A 26,536-nucleotide genomic window follows, 5' to 3' on the forward strand; every position below is an offset into this window, starting at 1 on the left:
AGCAGAGATTTCAAATATGAGACATTAGTGGCGGAAAGATTAAAAGCTTCTTTACTTCCTCCTCTTCAATTTGGATGCCTTTTATTTCTTCTTCTTGTCAGATCGCTGTGACTAGGACTTCCAGCACTATGTTAATAAGAGTGGTGAAAGGACATCCCTGTCTCATATCTGTTCCTAAGGGAAACAGTTTTAGTTTTTTGCCCATTGAATATGATGTTGGCTATAGGTTTGTAATGTATAGCCTTTACTGCTGTTTGGCCCAACGATTCCACTTCTGGGAATATATCCTAAGAATCTTGAAACACCAATCAGAAAGAATATATGCATGATGAGATGAAAGTTTTGAGAATTGCTGTTTTGTAGAAAGGAATAAACACATGTAAGCTTGTGTTTTGTTAAATATTTTTGAACTTTGGAAGTGGTTTTAAAGTTTTATTTTTCCCTAAAGACTTTCTACCAAAAACATGTAAGGAAAAGATACCTGAAATAAGACTCAGGCTAAATTATATACATTTTGGTTATCTTTCAATGACTACACTTACTCTAACTTGAATGGTTTTTTTAAAAATTATATAATAAAAGCTTAAATAATTTAAAAAATAAAGTCACCTAAAATTATGAATGAAATGAGAGCTTCCTTAGGCATTTGCAGCATCTTCTAAGCCATATTGCCTCACGTAGAATTGTCTGAACTCAACAGGGCATGTGCATCAATAATCACTCTTCTATTTTCATTTACACTGCTCTGCAATTTTAGAATGAATGTAGTGACACTATTTGTGATTGAAAAATACTATTTATAATTGTACTTTCTTTTATTTTTCAGTTTGCAGACTGTGGGTTGCATGCCTCCCCCTGTGTCTTCTGCAGTGATTTTAACCAAGGCAGTCGGTGGAAATGAGGTGAGTCAAGGGTCTAATTGTTTAAACATAAACGGGTGCTGTGCTTTTATGTTTATATTCTATTTTATGACATAGGAGTCATGTAGCAGAAAACATATAACCATAGCAGCTTATGAAAGAAGCAAGTTATTTATGTATTAGGATGATGTTGAAATTGATGACAGTGAGTTGAATTTGGGATTTCAAAGGAGGTGAATGAAATGGGGATGGTGATTTCTCTACCTCAGTGGGAAATTGGGAGACAGAGGACAAGGAATTCAAGAAAAGGGATTTTTCATCCAAGACTCACAAACTGAGGACACCTGCTAGGGCCATTCCTTAATTCTTTAAAAAATTGTAAGGAATTAAATTTGTGGGAAAGGGGTCAGTATAAGTCTAATGACTAGTGAAGATGATATACAAAGGAAAAATGAGGTCAGCCCAGCTGGTGTGGCTCAGTGGTTGAGGGTTGACCCATATACCAAGAGGTCACTGGTTTGATTCCTAGTCAGGCACATAGGGGTAATCTAACCTGGGGATAAAGCCCAGGTTTCAGGCACTATCCTCAGTAGGGAGCATGCAGGAGGCAGCCAATCAATGTTTCTCATTAATGTTTCTATCTCTCTATCCCTCTCTTCTTCTCTCTTTAAAATCAATAACATATTTTTTTTAAAAAGGAAATGAGGCCAGATTTCTAAGATAAGTTTAAAAACATTATCCAGCTGCTAGCGGACTGTGACCTAAGAAGAGTGCTTGTGTATTGGGATAGCAGTTATTTATTTAAAGAACTACTTATAAGTGGCTCTTCTGAGTTGAAAGGCCTTACAACTTTGTACTGAGGGACTTTGCTTTGTAGTAGCTTATTCCCCCTTTTCCACTTACAGTCCATCATTTAGAAAATAATACTATTGAACAAGGGAAGATATAAGGGGTTGCCACTTTAGTCATCCTTAGGAGTTTGCTTTCTTAGCATCTATTTTCGTTTTCATCCATTTTATTAATTGCAAAAATATTTCTTGATCACATGCTATATTTTTAAAAACAGGGTTATTGAAATATTATTGACATACAATAAACTGCACAAATTTAAGCAATTTAATGTTTTGGCATATGTATATATCTGTGAAATCACTACAGTGAAGATAGTGAACATGTCCATTACCGTCAAAAGTTTCCTTGTACCCTTTGGTAATCTTTCCCGCCTGTTCTTCTTAGCACCCCCTTCCCCTAGCAACCACTGATCTGTTTTCTGTCACTGTGCATTACTTTGCATTTTCTAGAGTTTTATATAATGGATCATGCAGTGTATACTCTTTTTTTCCCTTGTCTTTTTTACTCAGAATACTTATTTTGAGTTTCATCTACATTGTGTGTATCAATAATTCATTCCTTTTTATTGCTGAGACGTTTTGTTTTGTATGGATGTGGCACAATTTGTTTATCTGTTCACTTGTTGATGGACATTCAGGTAGTTTTCACGCTGGGGCTGTGGACATTTGTGTACAGATCTTTACATGGACATAAACTTTCAATTTTCTCGGGAATACTTAGCAGTAGAATGGCTGGATCATCTAGTAGGTATATGTTTTAGTGCACTTAACCAAGGGAGGAATCACCAATAAATAGTTATAAATCACCTATAAATAGCTTTTTAATTGAACCATTTCTTTTATTAGTAAATATGCAGGCACACTCTTTTTTACCACAGGTGCATGTTTACCTTTTTAAGAAATTGCCAAAGTATTTTCAAAAGGGGTTGTACCATTTTACATTTCAAGCAGCTGTGCAAGAGTTCCCAGTGCTCCACATCTCAGCAATGCTTGGTATTGTCAGTCTTTAATTTCAGCCATTCTGATATGTGTGGAGTGGTATCTCATTGGGGCTTTAATTTAATTTGCATATTCTAGTGACTAGTGATGGTAAGTGGTATTATCTTTCCATGGCTTATTTACTATCCATGTCTTTTTTAGTAAAATGTTTATTAAATCTTTTGCTTTTTTAAAATTGGGTATTTCACTTTCTTATTGACGAAATTTGAGTGTTTTATATATTCTGGATCCAATTCCCCCTCCATCCACTGAGCCAAACCGGCTAGAGCCCCCCTCATTAGATAGATGCTTTGTAAATATTTCCTCCCAGTGTGTGGTTTGTTTTTTCAATTTCTTACCAGAGTCTTGAAGAGCAGGATGATAGTGGAGGCACTGAAATGAGGTTGGATGCCATATGCATTTTGAAGGCACAGGATATGCTTATGAATTGGATGTGGAATGTGAGAGAAAGAGAGGTGTCAAGAATGACCTCAAGGTTTTTGACTGAGCAGCTGAAAGGATGGAGTTGGAGATGAGTACTTGTGAGAGCAGGTTGGGAGGTATCAGTCTGGTGATAACTAAGAATGCCAAAATCTCAATGGCTACCTGTATAGGTTTATTTCTTATTCATAGTACATGTCCCATGTTGGTCAATTGGAAGGTCTTTCCTGTCATTAAGGAAACCTGGTTAATGGAGGCCCCATTTGTATGGAACACAGAGCATTTACAGTTGCCACGGCAGGGAAAGAGAGATTGGAGAGTTACCAATGGGCTTTTCACTGTCCAGGTTGGAAGGGGTACATGGCTCTTCTGCTCACATTAAATTGGCCAGAACAAGTCGTATAGCTTCATGTGTTGTCATTGATGTGCCCTGAATGAGAAGAGAACTGGATGTTGGTGAACACTCGTAATGTCATCCATGTGGGTAAAGGTCAAGAGTTTGTGTTTTTGTTGTATTAAGATACCTATTACATACCCAAATGAAAATGTCAGTAAGCAATTAGAGATACAGAGTTGAGAGTTTAGGTCTAAACTGGAGATATAAATTAGGGAGTCATCAGTGAGTAAATGGTATTTCAAGCCAAGATTGGAGGAGATCACCTGGGGAGAGAGCATAATTAGAAAAGAAACAGGTTCAAGGGCTCAGCTCTGGGACCCTCCATCATTAAGAGGGCATGACAGTGAGGATTAACCAGCAAAGGCAACATAGAAAACATAATTAGTGAAATGTAAAGAAAAACAAGAAATCATGGTATCTTGAAACCCGATGATGAAAGTGTTTGAAGGAAGAGGGTATGATCAGCTATGTCAAATTCTGCTGATTAAGTGGTATAAGGTGAATTCTGAGAATTGACCCTTGAATTACGCTACATGGAGGTTACTGGTAACCTTGGCCAGAGTGGTTTCAGCGGGATATAGGGACAAATGCTTGTTTGGGGTAGGTTCAAGGGAAAACAGGAAGAGGGAAGAGAGGAATTAGAGATAAGAGTATAGACATCATTTTGAGGTCCTTTGTGATAAAGGGAACAGAGAACTGAGGCTGTATTTAGATAGGATGTGTGATTAAGATTTTTAAGTACAGAAATGACGGCATGTTTCTGTCATGTTGGGAACTGTACAGTAGAGAGGGAGCTGGATGACTTTTATTTTTTCTCAGTAGCTGAGAGTCATGACAGGGTAAGTGCTATGAATGTTTGAGTTGAGAGGAGAAACGTGCCATTGCCGCCATGCTGAGGAGAGTGGGTTAGCTGGAGAGTAGGGTAGCATTGCAGGCAGCACTGAGGACCCAGCTGAGATTTAGTCATTCATTTAAAGGGAAGCCAGGCATCATGGTTGTGTGTTTTTTCTTATCCCTATTTAGCTTTTTGACGTAGGAATAGAATTGGCAGATAGTTGGAAACCTGGCGTTTCATTATTCCAGCTAATTATTTCACCTAATAATTAGTGAGATAGAGGGGTTATAGGAGTCAGACTGATTCTTGCTTTGATTTTCTATCACCTTGAAATAATTTGAGGAAAGGGTTTTTTTTGGAATATCAGAGACTGGTGTTAAGGGTTTAAATGTGTCATTTATCTCTTTCATTCTAATGTGATTCCCTTAAGAGCTATAAGGCCAAAAAACCTTTTTGTTCTCAAATTACTTTTGGCAGAAGTTCAAAGTTCACTCATTTTCTTGTCATTAATAGATAGCATTAAAAAGTGTATTTACATGTTCATTCCTTAGTAGATATTTAACTTGTTTACATTAATGTATGCTAATAAAGTTGAGTTTATAAACATTTCCTTTGTTTTCTAATATTGTTGGTCTAGTTCCTTAAATGTGTGTATGGTGAGTCTTCATGACTATCAAGCATTGGGGAGTAAGATGCAATTTTTCACAAATACTGTAAATTGACTTCAGAAATGAAGCTTGTAAAGTCCAGTCTGGCCGTATCTTCTGATATGAAATGAATAGACCTTCTTATACTTATGTCAGATTATGGAAGGAAATGATCAGCAAGTAAAAATAGATCATTTTAAGTTTAATGTTTTTCTAAAGTAATGTTATAAAGTAACTGAATATAAGCTCTTGCTGAAATAAATTTAAGGGAAGATTAACCTAGTCTACGGATGAAAAGTGAATTTATTGGTGCATGTGAATGAAAGGTCCAAATGCTGAATTCAGTGTCAGGTGCCATTGGGTGACGGTTGTGAGTCTACATCTCTGTGATTTACTGTTCTGTCTCCATGCAGCAGCTTTGTTCCCACGAGGGTTTCAACACAGTAGGAAAATTGCTGGGGCGCATTTCCATGTCCTTTCAAACTGATTAGTCTGTGCAGTATTTATGGCATGTAAGAAACCTTTTATTTTTTTAAATTGCACTTTGTGTTACAAAACTTCTTAACATTTAGTTTATGCTCTCATGTTTACATATACATCTTTAGTATATATACATGTTTAGTATATGTCCTCATGTATAAAAGAACATCTGCGATTATGTAGCATATTTGTACTTTAATGATTTGGGGGGATGTGTTCAGACATAATAGTGTCATTTGAAATGATTCTCTTGGTTTTATTTTGCAAAATTGTTATATAATTTAGGAAGAGATTTTTTCTCTTACTAATATGCCTTTCATTTTAAAGTGTTGTGTTTTTGTTTTTTTTCCCCATAAAACTATTGATTACCAAAAGGTTTTTTGACATGGATGGGAAGTGACTGCATCCTTTAAACTCACAGCTTGTACTTTGGCAAGAAATAGCCTTATTACCTTTTGCTGAAGTTATAAAACAATTTCTGTTTTTATAACTTGGCTATTCTTGTTTCAGAGAGCCAACAGAATTTATAGTAACTTCTAGCTGCAGAAGGAACTCAATGTACATGCATAACAATGTAGATGCTGGAATGCTAGTGTATGCTTTAGGTATTAAAGTGAGACTGTTAAGGGTGTAGCTGACTGGCAGTCCTATTTTGTGGCTTTTAAACTTTAAACTACTCTCATTCAAATAACATAATTAGATTCTTTTTTTGTGATTGTAATTTTTTTTTTATTCTGGTGTTTTAAATGTAACTTTTCAAAAGTATGCTGTTGACACGGTCTGATTGATGACTATGTTGGGGTGGGGGTGGGGCGGTGGAGAGAGAGAAGCTTTAGTTCAGGGGTGGGCAAACTTTTTGACTAGAGGGCCACAATGGGTTCTTAAACTGGACCGGAGGGCCAGAACAAAAGCATGGATGGAGTGTTTGTGTGAACTAATATAAATTCAAAGTAAGCACCATTACATAAAAGGGTACGGTCTTTTTTTTTTTTTTTTTTTTTAGTTTTATTCATTTCAAACGGGCCGGATCCGGCGGGCTGTAGTTTGCCCACGGCTGCTTTAGTTCCTTTCTTTTTTCCTTTCTTTGTACTTTTTATAAAAAAACAAATTAAATAAAATAGTGATCAATTCTATCTAAATTGAACCAGAGTCCCTAGTTCATGGTGGGGAAGGCTGAGAAGAGCGTAGACAAGGATGTGGCTGCAGCAGGTTCTTTCTCTTCGTATCTGGGAGGCAATTCAGATGAGAGATGTGGAGTGTGGGAGGTCTCAGAGGACGAAGGAGTCCCCGATATGGTATAGATGGATACATGCCCTCTCTCAGGGGCCGCACCTTAGCCCTCAGGAGCTGGGGTCCTGCTTGCCTTGTGAAACCTTCTGGCAGCGAAGACTTCACCTCCTAGGTCCTGGCCTCCCTTTCAGGAAGGTACCAGAGCCTTTCCAGCCCTGCTCTTCCCTAGCACTTCCCGGGACTCCTCCTTTTTTAAATAATAGAAAAAGTAATAAGACTTGGTGAACCCTAATTTTATTTCTAAATATAAGAAAGAAGATAGGTAAACTTGTTTTCTATTTTATTATAACATGGGAGATACAGGATAAGCTCTTATTCTTTCTTTGCAACTATACATTTGTTTGGTTTAAATTTCTGTTCAAATGTAAAGTTCTGTGCTAAAAACTATGATTTCCCCTCCCCCACAAAGCCTTACAGAGGTTTTAAACCTAATGGGACTTGCTAAGGAAATCATTGTATTAAAATTCAAGTAACTTCTGCCTTGTGGTCACTACCACAGAGATTCCTTTTATAAAAGAAGGTTCTTTTTTAAGAAATGGGAGAATCATTTTCCAGAGTTTGGAGAGAAGGTGCTATGTAGCTTTAATGCTACTGTTATAGAGATATTTCATTTCTCTACCACTTAAGCTGGTATTTAATGAAAAAGCAAGAAAGGTAGGGTTTGGGAGAAGATGCATTATCTTCTTTAACTTCAATAGTTCTTTTTTTTGTGTATGTGTGCAAGCTGAGATAGCGAAGGATTCAGCTAAAGGCCATTGCCTAAAAATAGTCTTATTACCTTTCATTGAAGTTACAAAACAATTTCTGTTTTTATAACTTGGGTATTTTCGTCAGTATGAGTTCTTAATTCTCAGGTAAAGTTGCAAAGCTGTATAGCTTTGTAAAATATCTACCTTCAAATATCTGAAAGAAAAAAGAAAGAAAAGCATTAAGAATCAGAATAGATATAAATCAGGGCAAGTTAGGAAGATGTCTCCTGTCATATCTGAGAGTAATATTTTATGCCAAGCTCTATGTTATCTGTGTTTGAGGGTGAGCCTGGTAATTTAAACCATGAAGATAAGGCACCTTGAGCACTAATAGCAGCATACTGATTATAGGTATATATCTTGGCTTATTTTTTGGTTTCTCAAAATGGATTCTGTATATCACCTTCACTGGCATTACCTGAGGTGATTAGGGGAAAAATCTTATCTTCACCTTGGACCTATTGAATTAGTATGTGTGATGAATGGGCCTCAGGATTCTACTTTTAAAAAAGTTTTAAACATCTTATATATATATAGTTTAAAGCATCATAATAATAAACACCTTGTGCCCCATCCAGCTTTAAAAATAGAATGTGATACTTTACCTGTAGTTAAGCACCCCCTTTGTGTACGCACCATTTTCTACCACAGAAAATAATTAAATAGGAGAATAAGATCTAGGGCCTGCCTTCCAGACTCCTGCATTTAGTGTGACATTATACTATTAAAATATCTGTCTCATGTTGTAGAACTCACAAAAACAGGCAAAACAGAGTAGAATGGCTTTATATTGGCCCATATCATCAAATTATTGTGTTTTTTTTTAACGTAGAAAAAACCAAAATGCACCTCAAGTGAGTTCAGCCCCATGCGGTGTGTGGGACAGCCAGAGCTTCAGTTTAGGGACCTGAATTGTGTTTGCTTCTTGTGGGCATGAGGTTGTCCTCTTGCCTAGTTTGGGGATAGGACAGTGCGCTTCTTTTAATGTAAACACACTTAGCTGGCATTTTGATTATATTTTACTTAGCAGGTTGAAGGTTTTTAGAATTCTTTGATAGTCATGTAAAATTCCAAATATGTTTTAGGGAAAGGTCTGATTTCAGATATAGTAGAAAGGTAACAAGCTAAAAGTGTGTGTGTGTGTGTGTGTGTGTGTGTGTGTGTGTGTGTGTGTGTTAATTCCATCAATGGGGTTAGTGCCCAAATCTCTTCAAAGACAATTTAAGAATGTCTCCTGAGCAAAGAAAATTATTACATAGGGTGAACTCTTTAAGTCATAGACGAAGGTCATGGCAACCTGAGTATATTTTTAAAAGGTTTCCTATCTGCTTTGAAAGCAAATGAAGCACTCGTTACTAACTTTAAAGTTACAGCTATGAGACGGTTTTTGCTAGAGGTGAAAGATCAAGATATATCACAGTCCAAATGGAGACAGAAAGTTCAATTTCTGTCTTATCAGGGAGGCCTGGAACACGTCAGGGTTATTTTGCATTACCAGTGGGGAGTTGATCTTGCTAATCCAATGAATCAAGATAAGATTCATTGAAACATTTATAAAGGCATTTAGAGGAGATCTGATCAACAGAGAGAGAACTGAGAGTGAGATAGAAATCGGATCTGTCAGCCACTTGTCAGCTTCAGCAATCACTTAGCCTTTCTGGGCCTTGCCTTTCTCCTCTGCTAAATGGGGCCATTACTGCTTTTGCTTGCAGTGAAGGTCAATGGCGTCTTGGACGAATCTTGTATCTGAAAAAGGCGGGCAGTGTTGAGCCCTCTTGCAAGCCTGCTGGCAGATGTACATTGTTTACCCTCTGGGCTCCTGTGCTGTCTGGGAAATGATAACAGGTTTTTCTCTTTGGCAGCAGCAAGACATGCCCCATCCTCTCTCTTCTTCCATATCTACCTTTTCACTTCAGTCTCATCTTCTGAGTTGGGTTAGCATTCTTAGGATCACTGGAAAGAGTTGAGTATGTTTGTTTTAACTGCTGTAAAACTTGTGTGAAATATACCTAGATTTCCCAAGATTTTTGTGTGTTAATTTAGACGCCTTTCATTTAATACCTTCCTGCCTCTCAAATTGTCTTCTATTTCTATCACTTCAACCAAGAGCGTCTTCTTGATGCTTGGGAGTGATTTATGTTCACCAACTCCAGTGGCCAGTTCTCAGCTCTCATCCTCCGTGACCCAACTGCAGCCTTTACCTACGTCTCTCCTCATCCCTTTTCTTCTTGACTGACTCCTTTCCCACTCCAATGGGAGTCTCTTCCAGGGGCCTGACCTTGCAACACCATGTTTAGCATTGCCAGATTTCTGTTTCTGAGTCCTTCTCTCTGGAGTTGAAGTCATTTGACCCCCACTTTTGGGTCCAACTCTGCCACAGACATAAGGACTGGTCCTGATCTTGGATGGGAAGTATTTGAACAATGCCAGTTTACCACACTGTGGCCCAATATCACCCTTTTGCTGCTGTATACCTGACACGCATGCCAAAGAATCAAAGCAGGTGTTTTTTGCCTACTTTTACTTTTACTCACCTGGTTGTCTGAGAAATTCTGTATATGAGGTAAGGCATATTTGTGTATTTATACATATGTTGACGTAAGTAATGTCCAAACTTGCAGAGAATTTTTATGCGTTTATTTGAGCCAAACTTGACAACAGTTGCTGGGAAGCAAAATTGGAACAGATTGAGAAAATGCTCCGGAGTATGGCAGTTTTGCAGCTTATTTTATACATTAGAATACATTAGAATAAAAGGAAGAGACATAAGGAGGGTTACATGAAATCCTTTGTTGGTAGATTAAGGGCACAGGAGAGAGCAAAATGGAGAAATTTCTGGGATTGGATAAAAAGTCAAAATAGACACATACTTCTTTTACATTAGTGGGTACAGGATAGTTAATAATTAACATTTCCAGCACATGGAGATGGTGTGTGGGGAGCAAGACAACAATGAGGGGTTCTGTGGTCTCCTGCTCTAGTACCTGCAGTTATGCCTTGAGGGGTCTGGAAAAGAAAATTACTCTGATATTTAAAAGGCATGTTATCCTACATAAGAACAATGTACTGGGCTTACTTAAGATGAAAGCTGACCTTTGTCAAGGCAGCCACAGGCCTAGGCCAGGACTACCAGCCATGACTTGCTTTTAGTTAGGAATTTTTATGTTCAGACTGTCCTGTGGTTACTTTTGGTCTGAGTTTGGAAGGCTCACCACGCAGGCACTCCCCCCTGCCCCCTGAGCTTGTCAGGTTGAATATGTGTATTTTTTGTCCACATGAACTAATCTTTTTTAAAGTTTATAATGACTTAGCCTCTGAAAAATGTTCTCTACTTTTGGGGCCCTCCCTTATCAAGGACAGTGGGGACTGATGTGCCTTAACTCTCCCTGGAATTTATATTAAGTGCTTGTCAAATAGGCCACCCTAAATACTTACTGCATGGGTCCTATGGCGTCATTAGCATGCATTTAGTCTTTCTCTTCTCCAAAGTTTGGTATTTCCAGTTCCTCAGTAGTTTTAGTTACCAATTACCCTGCTGTAAGTTTGCACCCTTGCTGTTAAAGGTGGGCTCGCTAGTCACAATGTCATATGAGAAAGGAGAGCTGGCATTAACATTAAAGGACCTACCAAGCTCAAGTAGTCTATAAAGAGAGACATTAATTATCTTGGTTTGATAGCGTTATCTTTTTGTAGATCAAAAATGAAATTTTTGTTGGAGGAATTATGTGGCTCTCTTTAGAAATTTTTAATTTTCAAATTGTGTTTAAATACTTCTGAGGGTAAAAAAAAAAAGAGAGTCTGCTTTAAGAAACCGATTGCCTATGGTTGATGAACTTTTACAACTTTAAGCCCAATTCATTAAAATTGATTATCAATAGAGAAAGAGGGAAGAAGTTAATTGAGTTTGAAGCTTGTTTGCTAAATAGGGAGCCTTTTACCCTTTGGGAGGAGCCTCGGGTTGACAGAGCCTCTCGGGATGTGAGGAAGTGCTAGCGTTGTTCCACGTTCCACGCTTTCCTAATTTCTGACCTAGAAGGGAAAAGGGAACAGGAAACGGCAGGACGCTGGAATGGCACAGAACTGCAACATCGCATAATTCTGGGAAGCACTCTCACCTGTTGTGGGCAAACCTCTGCCCTGAGGGGATTTAGGTAGCTGCTAACCCAACCCGCAGTAAGAGATGCGATGACTGCGATCACAGTAAGCTCTTGCCATCAAAATAATAAGGCTAGCCAGTGCTTTTATAGCACTTGATATGTGTCAATCCTGGTTCTCAGTGCTTTACGTATATTAACTCATTTAATCCTTTTAACAACTTCTTGAGATAGGTACTATTATTATTTCATTTTATAAATGAGAAAACTAACACCAAAAAAGGATTAAGGAACTTGTGCAGAGAAGGAGGAGGAGCTGGATGTAAACGCAGGCATTCTGCTGTCAACGCCTGGGTTTCATTGCTGCCAGTCTCTGAGTTAACACGAGGTAGGACAGATGACAATCATCTACACATGGCTTGGTGCCCAAACTACCCAGATGGGAAAAATAAAGTTTGACCCACGAGTAGACCAAAAGGCCAGCAGTAAGGTACAAAGTGATCCCTCAGGAGTCGTGTGGGCCTTCATTGTTATACGTGACTGCAAGCCTTCCCTCAGGAAGGTTTGCCTCTCTCCACCAGAGTCCTGAGCTGCTTAACCCAAGACCCATGTAGCACAGGATATTGTAAGTGCCCGTGTATTTCACTGAGCCTTTCGTTAGGTGGCAAGGAACGTGTCTTATTCACAGTTGTATCCTCTATGTCTAGTGCAGTACTTGACATATACTGGGACACAGTTATATGTTTGAATATATTAATATTTTTGAAAGAATTTGTTTAAATCTAGCCCCATCAGTGCCTCGATTTAAATGTGCCTTATTAAGGCAATAATTTATACCCATTTTTACTTTGTCCTTTGTTAAATAGACTTTTATAGAAAAGTCATAAAATTCTATAGAAAAATCAAGATACATACTTGGCTGTCCCGTGCAATATTTTTACTTCTCTCAGTTATTCACACCTGTTATGCTTTGTCTCAGCATCAGCGGCCCCAGCCATTTACCTGGTATCGTCCTCCAGAATGGCTGGCAAGGTGCCTGGAGGAAATAAAAGGCTTCTGATGCTTGGGAGGAAGGAAGAGACTGTTATATGGTTGATTTATCCTTGAAGGAAATAAAAGACGTCTATAATGTTGTAGCATTTGCAAACCTATTAAGTGATGAAAAATATACACAGACATTTTAGTAGCTAAATGGGACCTTTAGTCTCTTTTCTTTCCCCTTTAATTGGGGGTGATCTCAAACTATCTAGTCAAGTAAATTTCTCATGTAGGAAAAATGACTTTGACATTAGAAGCTATTAGTAAATACCTGATTTTTAAAAAATGAATGATGAGGTAAATTTTCCATATTTAAAATAAATAGTGATTTTTCCATGGAAGTTTTAGTATATATAGAATTAAAATATATATGAGAATGCTTCTGTAGGTCATCTCCTATTGTAATAAATAAATTTAGATTATTTTGCATATCTTCAGAAACACTTTTACCTGTATTTTCCTCTTATAACTTTCCAATAATTATATGAAGTAGATGGGACTGATGTTATATTATCCTGATTTTTGTAGTTGGTCAAGTTAGGATTTAGTGGTGAGGTGACTGGAAGTGTGGCCTCCTTCTCCAGGACACTTTCATCCCATCATACAGTATATCAAACAAAACAGCGTTAACTCCAGAAATCAATCACAGAAGAAAGAACACCTCAGTCTTTTATTGGCTCCTCATTAAAGGTAGATGGGTTTGTTTTTTTTTAAAAAAAGGTAGATGGCTTGAAATTTTTCTAAGAGATGAATGTCAGTGTACTATTAACTTAAACAGATTATTGAGCACTTGCAATTTACAGAGCACTGAGCTAATATTTTGAGTGGGGAATTAATGTGTAAAGAGAATCCAATCTAGTCTGCTTTCACAGAGGTTTGGCAATGAAAAGGAGTAAATTAGCAGGAGCATGAACAACAGGTGAGTGTGAATGAGCAAGAGGGTAAGGAGGGGCTGGAGAGGTCCCTAGAGCTTGAGCCAGGCCCTGGGTTCTGGTTAGAAAGTCAGTTCTTGGAAGTGATAGAATTTCAGGTCCTCCTGGTGGTTAGGACAGTTTTTGAGAGGCCTTCCAGTGGGGTTAAGATAATAAATGGGTTGGAAGATCCAAGAGCATGGGTCTGACGGAAGGGATGCTGCTCACAAATTCTGTCCCAGTGTCTGGTCGATGTAACAGACTTACCTGCATGTGGGAGTGAGGAGTGCAGGCTGGCCAAGGAGGCCATGTATTATGCTGACAAGGATGTCAGCTGCAAATGTTGCTGCCTTATACTTGGTCAGTGGCAGAATTAAAACTTTGCCGTGCCCCATCTATATAATAAAAGCCTAAGTGACTGTTAAGGCAGAACGACCAGAACGACTGGTCACCATGATGTGCACTGACCACCAGGGTGCAGACGCTTAATGCAGGAGCTGCCCCCTTGTGGTCAGTGTGCTCCCACAGGGGGAACGCTGCTCAGCCAGAAGCCGGGCTCATGGCTGGCGAGCGGAGCAGTGGTGGCGGGAGCCTCTCCCAACTCCATGGCAACACTAAGGAGCAGCGAGCCGAGTGGTAAGGAGCGAGCAGGTGGATGGTAAGGAGCGAGGGGTTCCAGACTGTGAGAGGGATGTCTGACAGTCAGACATCCCCCGAGGGGTCCCAGACTACGAGAGGGTGCAGGCCAGGCTGAGGGACCCCCCCCCTCAGTGCACGAATTTCGTGCACCGGGCCTCTAGTAGATATATAAAATGTGAATGGAATAACCAAACACTTGGGTGGTGTAGGTGGGTTGGGGGCACAGGTAGGCCAAGCCTGTGTGTCCTATATCATGGCAGCTGTAGAGTTAAAAGAAAAGGCTGCCATCGCCCTAGCCATTGGGAGATTTTCCATAGCTATCTCAGCAACTTCCATTCTGTGCATGATGAGAAAGTAAAAGCAAAGCAGAGGTTCCTACTACTCCTCAAACGTGAGAGACCTTTTGTCTTGAATTTGCCAGTCTCTGGGCTTCTTTACATGAAAGCAAAGTGAACACCTCTCATGTAAGCTGTTGTTATTTGGTGTATTTTCTTTTGTATTCAGCTAAAGTTAATCACAATTAATAGAAAATATATGAATATAATTCTCAAATAATATCCTATCTAATAAAAGAGAAACATGGTAATTAGCCGTACATCCGCTACCCTTCCCATTGGCTAATCAGGGCGATATGCAAATTAACTGCCAGCCAAGATGGCGGCCAGCAGCCTGGCAGCTTGAAGCTAACATGAGGCTTGCTTGCTTCAGTGACGGAGGAAACCAACGTTCCCCGCCTGCCTTGCTGGCCTCTGAGATTGCAGTTTGAAACATAGTTACAAATATAGAAGCTAAACAAAACCCCAGAAACCTGCTTTCAGCCCGCCGGGATCTCAGAGCTGGAGTTGATACAGTATTTCGACTATAGAACCCAAACAAACCAGATACCTGCTTTCAGCAGCAGAGGCCTCAGAACTAGAGCCAGAGCTAAAGCTGGCCCAGAATAAAAAAGAAAAAGAAAAAAAGGAGCGGTTGGGAGCTTCAGTCACCCACCAGCCTGAAAACAGCCCTCAGCCCCTCACCCAGACTGGCCAGGCACCCCAGTGGGGACCCCCACCCTGAAGGGTGTGTGACCAGCTGCAAACAGCCATCATCCCCTCATCCAGGCTGGCCATGCACCCCAGTGGGGACCCCCACCCTGATCCAGGACACCCTTCAGGGCAAACCAGCCGGCCCCCACCCATGCACCAGGCCTCTATCCTATATAGTAAAAGGGTAATATGCCTCCCAGCACTGGGATCAGTGGAGCTGCGAGGCCTCCCAGTACCGGGATCAGCGGAGCCGAAAGGCCTCTAGGCACCGGGATCAGCGTGACAGGGGGCAGCGCCCAAACCCCCTGATCGCCCTGCAGCTCTGTGTGTGACAGGGGGCGGGGCCAAAACCTCCCTATCTGCCCTGCTCTGTTTGTGACAGGGGAAGGCGCCCCAACCCCCTGATCAGCCCTGCTCTGTGCCTGATAGGGGGGAGCTCCTCAACACCCTGATCGCCCTGTGGCTCTGTGTGTGACAGGCTGCGGCGCCCCAATCCCCTGATCAGCCCTGCTCTGTGTGTGACAGGGTGCGGTACCCCAAACCCCCCCCCCCATGAGCCCTGCTCTGTGTGTGACGGGGTAGAGCCATAACCTCCCCATAGGCCCTGCCCTGAGTGTGAGAGTGGCTGCGCCCCAACCCCCTGATTGGCCCTGCTCTGTGGGTGATAGAGAGTGGCGCCCCAACCCCCTGATCCACCCTGCTCTGTGTGTGACAGGGGCTGGTGCCCCAACTCCCCTATCAACCCTACTCTGTGAGTGACAGGGGGGAGCTCCTCAACCCCCTGATGGGCCCTGCTCTGTGTGTGACAGGGGGGAGCTCCCCAACCCCCTGATGGGCCCTGCTCTGTGCGTGACAGGGGGCAGCTCCCCAACCCCGTGATTGGCCCTGCTCTTTGAGTGACAGGGGGTGGCGCCGCAACCTCCCCATCGACCCTGCCTTGAGTGTGACGGGGCGGTGCCCCAACCCCCCAATTGGCCCTACCCTGAGCGTGACTGAGGGTGGCATCGCAACCTCCTGATCCGCCCTGCTCGGTGCATGACAGGGGGCGGCGCCCCAATTCCCCAATCAACCCTGCTCTGAGCCCGACCAGGGGCTGCACCTAGGGATTGGGCCTGCCCTCTGCCACCTGGGAGCAGGCCTAATCCAGCAGGTCGTTATCTCCCGAGGGGTCCCGGACTGCGAGAGGGCACAGGCCGTGCTGAGGGACCCTCTCCCCCCCGAGTGAACAAATTTTTGTGCACCAGCCTCTAGTATACATATAAATAGGTAATATGCAAATTAGGCTGGGACGCTGTAACGGGTCACAGCCAGACAGGAGGAGGTTGTGCGCACAAGTGAGGCCTGGAGCAGAGATGGAGACAGACATGGGGGGGCTGCCTGACCCGGCGCTGCGGATCTGGCGGCCCAGAGTGGACACGGGCAGGGGCGCCGGGAAGGCCTGGGGTGGAAGTCGGGTGCAAGTCCTGGCTGCCTGAGGCGCCAGTCAGGCCTGACTCCCACGGCAGCCCACGGGGTGCCTCCTCGCACGGCAGGGGCGGGGCGCCTCCTCACACAATTTCAATCATGTGCTGGGCCTCTAGTCCTATATAATAGATAATATTCAAATTGACCATCACTCCAACACACAAGATGGCCACCCCCATGTGGACACAAGATGGCTTCTGCAAGATGGCCGGCAGGGGAGGGCAGTTGGGGGAGACAAGGCCTGCAGGGGAGGGCATTTGGGGGTGATCAGACTGGCAGGGGAGGGCAGTTGGTAGTGACCCGGCCAGCAGGGGAGGGCAGTTAGGAGCAGTCGGGTCAGCAGGGGAGCAGTTAGATGTCGATCAAGCCAGCAGGGGAGTGGTTAGGGGCAATCAGGCAGGCAGGCGAGTGGTTGGGAGCCAGCAGTCCCGGATTGTGAGAGGGGTCCTAGATTGGAGAGGGTGCAGGCTGGGCTGAGGGACACCTCCCCCCTCCTCCCCCACCGTGCATGAATTTTGTGCACCAGGCCTCTAGTAGAATATAGTAAAGTACACTGAACACTGGCACTACACTGAATACAATTCAAAGTAATGATATTAAGAAGGCACTTGGAGTAACGAATTCCTGGGTCCATTGTAACCTAATAGTGTATAGTATTGCGAAAAAATATCTCATTGGTTGTTTTGAATTTTCTACCTCTCTCGATTCTTCTAGAAATTTTGCTTAATATTGAGAAATAGTTTTGTTACTTCGTATAGTACAGAATTCTAGGCATCTAATGGAATTTGGAAATATTCTCTCTGGAATCCATTTGCTAATGTGTTCTGGGACTGATTTTTTTTTCATTTCTTGAATGATAGTGATAAGAATGTATAAATTTAGCTGTAATTGGTGATGCTTCTCACAAACTTTGTGCATCTTTGGTCAAGGAGAGATACTGAAAACAAAGACCTCTGAATGTTCATTATTTTTGAGTTTTTATATTATTACTAGAGGCCTGATGCACAAAAATTTGTGCACTGGGTTGTGGGGGGTGAGGGGGTCTCCTCAACCCAGTCTGCCCCCTCTCACAGTCTGGAGCCCTCAGGGGATGTCCTACTGATGGTAGTCTGGCCTCCCTCTATGGGAGGTGACTGGGCTGATTAGGGAAAGGCACTGCCCCCATCACCCCGCTGCTGCTGCCACGGCCGGGTGTCGTGGCTGCTGGCCCTCCTCGGCCCTCGCAGCTGCTGGCCCTCCTCGTCCCTCGCAGTCGCCGCGGCTTTGTCCAGAAGGACGTCTGGAAGACGTCTAGTCTATATGGCCTAATTAGTGTATTACTCTTTTATTAGTATACATATTTGTAATATACTTCTTTTGAAAAAATTATAGCGAACTATACATATTTCACCAAATTTACCATTTGAACTATTTTGAAGTGTGTAGTTTAGTGGAATTAAGTATATTACATTGTTATAAAGTTATCACCACCATCCATCTACAGAAATTTTTCATCTTCCCTAAGTAAAACTCCCTACCTGTTAAACATTCTTCCCTTCCCCAAAGCCCCTGGCAACCAACTTTATGTTCTGTCTCTATGAATTTGACTATTTTAGAAACCTCATATAATAAACCTCATAAAAATCATACAATATTTTTCTTTTTGTGACTGGCTTATTTCTGTAACATAATTCTTTTATTGGGAAATTCTTTACTTGGGAAATTATTTAATCATAAATAAATAATTATTGCCTAAGATTGCCTTTCTTACATGCATCTTCTGACAATTTTTATTTGCATTGGAAATTACAATGGATATTAACAGAGTATATGGTGTTATGATAAAATAGGGTATTGGGATCATTAACTTATGAAATACAGTAGAAGGTAGAAGTCACTCTATAGTTATGTGTTTTGAATGTGGTAAAGACAATTCAAATGTAAAACAAAGGCTTTCTTTTAGCTGTAGGTATTGATGAGTGCATTAGATATTTTAGCAATTTGGTGAATTTTCTATCTTGTATAAGGATATAAATATTATATTGTACTGTAACAGTTGATTTCATATATTACCTGACTGTATTAGAAATAAATAAAATGTGACTTTAGGATAAAATATTAAAGTTCACAGATGAAGCAGTTATCCCACTTGGCTTATATTCTATTTGTGTAACAAAAGGTAAATTATTTTTTCTTAGAATGTATAGATTTGGGGGATTGAGCAGTAATCCTTAAAAAAGGAATTAAGATGTTGATGTATTTGTTGCCTTGGGAAATATATTGATGATCTGTGTCACTTCAAAATTAACATTTTGTTCTGACCGTATCTGTGTGTTTTAAAGCTTATATCACTTCTTGATCCCTCTTGGTTTCCTCAGAGGCACTGTGCAGAAGCACATGTTAATAAAACCTTTCTGGTAAATCAGTAGCTAAGATTCTTTTAAAAAAAAATTGCAGTTGTAAGAAGCAGCAGCATGGGAGTTGGCATAATGGGAGGCATGCAACTGTATTTGCAAATCTTAGACCTTATCCCACAATTTTGGTGTAACCCTTCAGCTAACAATTAAAATCTTTGTTTTATCAGCCATCACCCAACCCTAACAGATGGGTGAAGAATTAATCTGATTTGTATTTTCCCCCACAACTTTCTCCTACACATTGTAATATTCTATGATTAACATTCAGTGAATTCTTAAAGATGATTGATGGGCCTTAAAGATATAATATATACATTTCATTTAAATTATGCCGGAGTAGGACCACAGGACAGAAGAGCCCCTAAGACCCCTGTAGAAATTTGAAGACAATTTTGATACTCTCGTCCACTGGAAAAGAAATCTGCTAATACCGTGATGTTTTTTCCCTTGCCAGGACCTTCCTTGCCTGGTGTCATTTCTTGAGCTCTCCTGGGAGGAGATTAGTCTAAAACAACAAAGTAGCCAGATGTCTGGTTCTGAGAGAGTCCCAGAGGCCAGGCTGCAGTAGGCAACAGAAACCATGTGGGGCTGAAGATCAAAGATACCTGAGAATTACTTATGGGCACATAGTATGTGTCATTCCCTTTATTAACAGTCTGAGGAAATTTGTTTCTCTAATTAACCCTTTTGTTGGAGTAACCTTAAATTTTAGTGAGTGTATTTCCTTTTTTGATATGTGTGTTTTTGAGAAGTGCACATATCAAAAAAGAGATATGAAAAGGCACTCATGTGCTCGATTGAAATCTTTAAGCTGTTACTCGTATCCAAAATAGATATGCTATCCAGTGTGTAATCCGTTATCATGGAAATTGGCCTTATGGTTCTAAGTTAAAATTACAAATCAACAGTCAGGAACTACATGGTGTTTGTGTACAAAGAGCTGTTCTTAAAGCTCCAATCCTTACCTTTGAAGTAGTGTTATTTCAACTCTTAACAGCCTCAGAGTGAAGATTTTTAGGTCACAGCTTCCTGGTCTTAAAACGAATTCAGAATAAACCCCAGTGGTGGGAAAGTGGTACCTTATTAATAGTTGACTTCTTTCTTTTCACACTGGTATTATAATGAAATGCTAATTAAAAATTCTTGCTTTCCTTTACCTGTTCACTTTATAGATCCAGTGTTACATTGTTTCCACATATAAAAATTTCAGAGATAGGAATACATTGGCTATTTTGAGTTAGTCTTCATCCTAAAGCGTTTTTAGCTGAATTTATTCCAAAGGATGTGTAAAAATCTGATGATAAATTTTGATGTCTTAGCCTCTAGATGAGAGTATCAAAAGAGAGAACAAAAGGTTTTGGTTAGCTTTACCACTTGTTTTTGTGTCTGTTCAGCGTCATCATGGAACAACAAGATTGTGCACAGGCCTCATCCCTGCATTCCTGAGATACAATCATAAACCATTGTTATCGAGAGCATGATTAGCCAGCTTCAGCGGTTAAGTGCTGCAACACATTCTTTAACATCTAGCAATCTACACTTGGCATAAGAGCTGTAAAAATGTCTGTAAGCCTAATTGGAGATATGTGTTAGCAATAGAGCGCAGAGATTTCATATTCTTTGTGTAGTGGTCAAGGCTTCCTTTAACTCCTTGAGGAAAACGAAGCTCCTAGCAGCCGTTCATACGGATTAATTGATTTATCACTGTTTCTAGACTTCAGTATTGAAGCAAGAATAAAATTGGCCTCTTGCACAAAGAACTGGAGAGCCAACTGAATTTTTCCCCCCAGAGCAGAATTTGTTGTTACTTCAGTGACAAAGGGGGATCTGTGTTTTCACTCTTACTCCTGGGCTCCTGTTCCTGACTACCCACTGTGAACAATACCACTTCTGCCACCAGTCTGTTTGTCTCTTTTCTACTCTGAATGCAAGTTGAGGCCATTGTGACCACTGTACTGTAAATAGTTCTAAGCCCAGTTAATAGCTTACTTGAAGCAAGTCGTACGTAGAGTAACAAATCGCCTCCTAGTACCACAGTATTATTGTTAATTTCTCATCAGAGGGAATGGGAGTCCTAGTTCCAGGACTAAGGCCCAGTGGTGGAAGTAGCATCCCACTATGCTGGGGTTTAGGGTTGTTGTTCTCCTTTCATGGAACTCCTCACATCCTCACCTGTCCCCCTCACTCACAAGACACTCACCTCGCAGACACACACACACACACACACACACACACACACACACACACTCTCACACACTTAAAATAGGGAGTTGTTAAGGAGAAACCCAAAGGGTAACTTCTCTTTTCATCTTTCATAAGTTGCCAGTGTTGCTGGGCATTAACCTGATCATGTATTCAGCTTGGGTTGCTTCATTGGCTGTTGGCACTCTCTCCCCCCTACCTTCTCCCCTTTCCTCCCTTCTCCTCATCTCCTATTTACCTTCAGGAGCATTACTGTCAGTATCGTTCCTGTGTGGGGCATCTCTCCCACATCACTATGTAGAGGGAATTGTTTAATTGTGTTTTTTAAAAAATAGATATCAAATTTGAGGAAGTGAAGAGCACTCGTTCTCTATTTCCTGCTTTTTATTTATTCACTCTATCTTCCTTAGTCAGTTTTCTTTGTATATTATCTCACCCTCTGCCCTGTCACTTATTGTTTCTCTTTTCCATTTTTTAGTTTATTAATTCTGTTTCAGCATTCTGCCTGTAGCCTTCCAGCATGGGTACTGATTTGAAATAACAGTTAAATTGTAAGAACAGGCAACTAAGATCTCTTTTTAAAATTCTTTAATAACTTAATGCATAATGATTTAGTACTTGAGTGGGTATCCAGGTTGTAATCTATAAACTTTGCTGTGATAGAATTATGTGCTAAATAAAAATGTTCACGGTATAGATCTAGTTGGCTTTGTTAGAATATGATGGTTCAGTATACATTTTAGTTTATCTTAGCTTCAAAAGCTTTGAAGTTGTGTCTAACTTTAATTTTTTTAAATCTGTGATGATCTGAAAGATTTTAAGAGCTATTTATATATTTACTGCCAGGGTCCAACCCCAGCAGGTCCAGGGGTCCCCAAAGGTGTGGACGGAGTCGGCGAAGAAGGAATGACACGGTGACAGCGTTCAGTTGATCAGCAGCCTAGCCAGGATCTCCAGCCAAGTTCTGGTCTCGATCTCCAGAGAGGTTCTGCTTAGGATCTCCAGTCAGATTCTGTAGCCATGTTCCCTCGCTAGGTTCTCCAGCCACGTTCTGTCTGAGATCTCTAGCCAGGTTCGGTCACCAAGTTCTAGTCAGGTTCTCTTGCCATGTTCTATAGTCAGGTTCAGTCCAGGATCTATTGCCATGTTCTCTCCAGCGAAGTTCTTCTGTCTCCAGGCTCCGTGTAGGTTCTGTCTTCTGAATTCTGTCTTTTGTTGTCTTGTTGCATCTGTATTTATACCAGTTGATTCCAATCCTATCAATCTCTATTCCAAAGGTTAGGGCGTTTCTTATCTCCATTCCAGGGAGTAAAGATTATGTAGCTTAAGCATGATTGCTTGTAGTTAAAATGATTAATTACCCGCCTGGCACTTAGTTGAGGGGTTTTATTCCCTCCCTAACTTCAGGGGAAAATCCCTACCTGGGGATTCAACCTTTCTCGGAGAGGTGACCTTGGTTAAAACACAGCGCCAAGAAGGTGAGCAAACATATTAAGAACCGTATGCCATATATGCCAGGTCCCTTGAAACGGCAAGGATGGACCGGCTCCCGGCAATTTACTTTTTTACTGGGTTGATAAATTTCTTTAGTTCTAATTTACATGTCTATTTATTCTCACCTGAGGTTTGGAGTGATGGCCTTGGAACATTGTTACTGATTAAAATGGTGATCTTGGACTCAAAGTTGCCTGAGAGTCTGAGGTTACAATGTGATAGGATTAGATCTCAGCAGAGAAGAAATCCTTTCCCCATCTCTTACCCTTTGAGACATCATGGAGGGACCTGGAGAGTATCATGCTAAGTGAAATAAGTCAGTCAGAGAAAGACAAGTATCACATGACCGCACTCATATGCGGAATCTAATTAACAAAATAAGCTGATGAATGGAGTGGATCCAGAGACATGATAGCATGAAACAGAGTGGAGAATCTCAGAGGGAAGGCGGAGGAGGGTGGGTGGGTGGAAGGTAGTCAACCAAAGACCTTGTATGGGTATATGTATAACCCATGGATGCAGACAGTGGGGTGGTGAGGGCCTGAGGTGGGGGGTGGGGGCTGAAGGGAATCAATGGGGGGAAAAAGGGACTTATGTAATACTTTAAACAAAAAAGATTCAAAATATGTTTAAAATTTTTAAAAAATAAAATAAAACCAAAATCATTCCAAAAGTGCTAAAGAAGATAAAATATCTAGTGCAATTGTGGTGTTAAATGCTGTCTATTTTGTTGCTAATAACCAATTATGATCAGCAAATAAAAATGTGCCTTAAAACAAACAAGCAAACAAAAACATGTTTTTCACTCTATGATGATCTGAAAGATTTTAAGAGCTACTTATTTATTTACTTTTGTACTGGTTTGATAATTTTTTTTTAGTTCTAATTTACATGTCTGTTTATTTTCACCTGAGATTTGGAGTGATGGCCTTGGAACATCTTGTTACTTATTAAAATGGTGACCTGCTAACATGATAGAATTAGATCTCAGCAAACGAGAAGTCCTTTCCCCAGTGGCCAGTGTGGGGTAGCGGGCTGCTCGAGAGGGCAGTCTGGAAGGAAAGTTATGTTGTGAGTATAAAAATGATCAGTTCTTGAATCCTTGAGCCTTCTCACTTTATTGCTAAAGCAAAGATCAACATTTTAAAAAGAAGAAATAGAAAATTAAACATTGTCATGGACTGTGTCCAACTGGAGCAGTTGACAGAAAAGTATAGTACTTTTCCTTTTTCATGTAAGATTTACATGATTAAATATGAAATGAAACCACAGCTGATAGATAATCAGATACCTCAGGATAATGTTGGGGAAGCTGGGTTTCCTGAAGTTGCGAGGCTTAGTTATTTTAGCCTGGGGATTTTGCCTGGGGAAAAATGTGTGTGCCTCAACAGCTGAAGGGCTATTCAGGAAGAAACAAAGTAAAATGGCATCCATTTTAACGTGTAATTTTGATATTTCATACTTAATCTCATCCTTGGCAGAAATGTCAAAATATACTCGCTGCAAACCATCTCTGAAGCCATATCTATACTACCAAATTGAACTGGTACACAGTATCCTTCAGAATCAAATTGTTTTCCATAGGGAGGGGGGAGGGTTCTTTCAGGGCAATTCTCTGAAGGGAAGGGAAGGCTCCAGTAGGAGAAAAATGAAGATGTGGTATATTTCAAATATAGGAAAATATAGCCTAAAGGAACTGCTGCAGGGAGGGGAGGGGGGAGGTTTTAAAATTGGTGTTTCATACTTAAACATAAATATGTCTTTTTTTTCACATCATTTGCTATTTCTATTTACTCTCACTGAAATTTAGAAATAATACTTTTCTTCATTTATGGTTAGTTTTCTTTAAATTTTAACCTCATTTAAAATTCAGTAGCTCATGTGAGAAATGATAGCATAGTTCTGCCCCCTATTTCCTTCTCTACCATCCTTTAGAGACCAAATTACCCTAGCTGCATAGTTGTTGTTTAAGTTAAAATCAAGTCCTTATTAATAGAATAGCTAGATTTCTATTTTATATAAATGCCTTTTTTTTTGTTTACCCTAGATGGAAGCATACCCCTTGAAGGAATTAAAATGGTAAAGTCTACCATTTATCCTGTCACCACATGGCTGTTGTTTATTATTTTTTAATCAAAAATCAAGTTTCTATATTTAATGACTTGGAAGATGCATTATATTTTGTCATAATTGAAGAATTTATGGAGAATAAAGAGCCTTTGGTATCCCCAAAAGAACAAGAAGGAGATGTGTATAATTTTGCTGTTTAATACATAATTAAGCATTCATATTTATTATAGAGTTTAATATTTTGTATTTATATTTCCATCAATGTATAATATATTATAGTGTGTTGTTTAGAGACCCCCTCAATAGCTCAGGATTTACTCAGAGAAGAATAAAAAAAATTTTTTAGTACTTTTTCCTTTTTTTATTTGAATTTTTTCCTGGTTGTTTGGTAAAGAGCAAACCAATTTGTTCCTAATGAGAGCATTTACCTTATATAAAAGCCTGTGTGATATGTTTGGAGGTACTAGTTATCCACAGAACTGACAAATTGTTGAATGGTTACCATCATCTGTTAATGAATGCACAAACTATTAATGCTAAAGTAACAGGTAAGCGTGACAGTGAAAATCAGCACCATGTACAGAAATGGCCCTTAATACTTAATTTTTGCTTAATTATTAGAATGCACATAAAGCGTGTCAAATTGGTTGGCTTAAATAATAGTATTAGTCCCCTAACATTTAAAATTCATAGAAATGTTAGATAAATGCACCTTTGACTTGGGGATTTATTTTTTATTAAAATAGCTATTAAAAAATTTTCTAGAAATTTTCTCTCTCTTTTTTTTTTAGAAATACTTGATCAGTTGAAAATGTTTCCCTAGCCAAATTGGTATAGCCTTATGCTCTTTTAAATAGCATTACTTGGAATACTTCTGTCACCCACAATGTCAAATTATGCACTTTTTTTGCCACCTTTATAAGGGTAAATTTTGTCAAGGAATGGGGCTACTGTGTTTAATTCATTGAAGTGAATTATAATTTCAAACATCTATTTGTGATGTTTTAAGGATCTTGTGTAACCTGTAAATGTTTAAGTAATATGTCTTTAGCAGGGGTGGGGAACGTCCAGCTCACGTGTCCTGTAAGACCTGTGAAAGGCATTAGGGGTGAGTTAATTAAATGTTTGACCAAATACAGCAGGCTAATTTTTAAGTTGATAGTTTTGTATGGTCCTCAAATGAGGTTATAAATATTCAAATGGCCCTTGGCAGAAAAAAAGGTTCCCCACCCTGCTTTAGTGGAATATAGCCGTTGGCTTTTCCTTTTTTGATAGGTATTGTGGCTTGTAAAGAAAATCACACAGCTGAGCAGCATTAATATAAAGCATGGATTTCATACATGCAAACAGTAAAAAGCATACAATGTGCCAGCTTTCTTTTTTTCAAGTCTTCAATAAATGAGATTAAAAAAAAGAATTTTGGCACAGCCCTTGTGATTCCTTCTTCCTTCAGCCAATTGTAGCAATCCAGGCACTCTCCACATGAGGGGATCAGGGTACACAAAGATGGTCTTTGTGGGAACCTTAGAATATGCTTGGATGTGAATTTTAAAAAGAAGACATTGGGTAGGATCTCCCCTACCTTTGTCCCCTTGAGGAAATAGTGATGCTGCCATTCAGGTCTCACCCACACCTCCAGTCCTCCCTGTGGGTGATGAGAGAATCTTTAAAT

The 26,536-nt window shown here is 40.2% G+C and overlaps 1 protein-coding gene across 7 annotated transcripts in view; it reads left to right on the forward strand.

Moving 5' to 3' along the window:
• The window catches only part of SLC10A7 (solute carrier family 10 member 7), a 195,593-nt gene that overhangs the window by 18,024 nt on the left and 151,033 nt on the right, over positions 1-26,536 (forward strand). For 5 of the 7 annotated variants that reach the window (XM_059697898.1, XM_059697900.1, XM_059697899.1 and 2 more), the window contains exon 4: positions 827-902. In XM_059697898.1, the coding sequence (XP_059553881.1) occupies positions 827-902 (76 nt within the window). Of the gene's footprint in view, positions 1-826; positions 903-1,558; positions 1,739-26,536 lie in introns of those variants that run through there. The other 2 variants (XM_059697902.1, XM_059697904.1) reach the window with 2 other exon arrangements.

The sequence above is a fragment of the Myotis daubentonii genome, chromosome 5 (assembly GCF_963259705.1).
Source record: "Myotis daubentonii chromosome 5, mMyoDau2.1, whole genome shotgun sequence".
NCBI lineage: Eukaryota > Metazoa > Chordata > Mammalia > Chiroptera > Vespertilionidae > Myotis > Myotis daubentonii.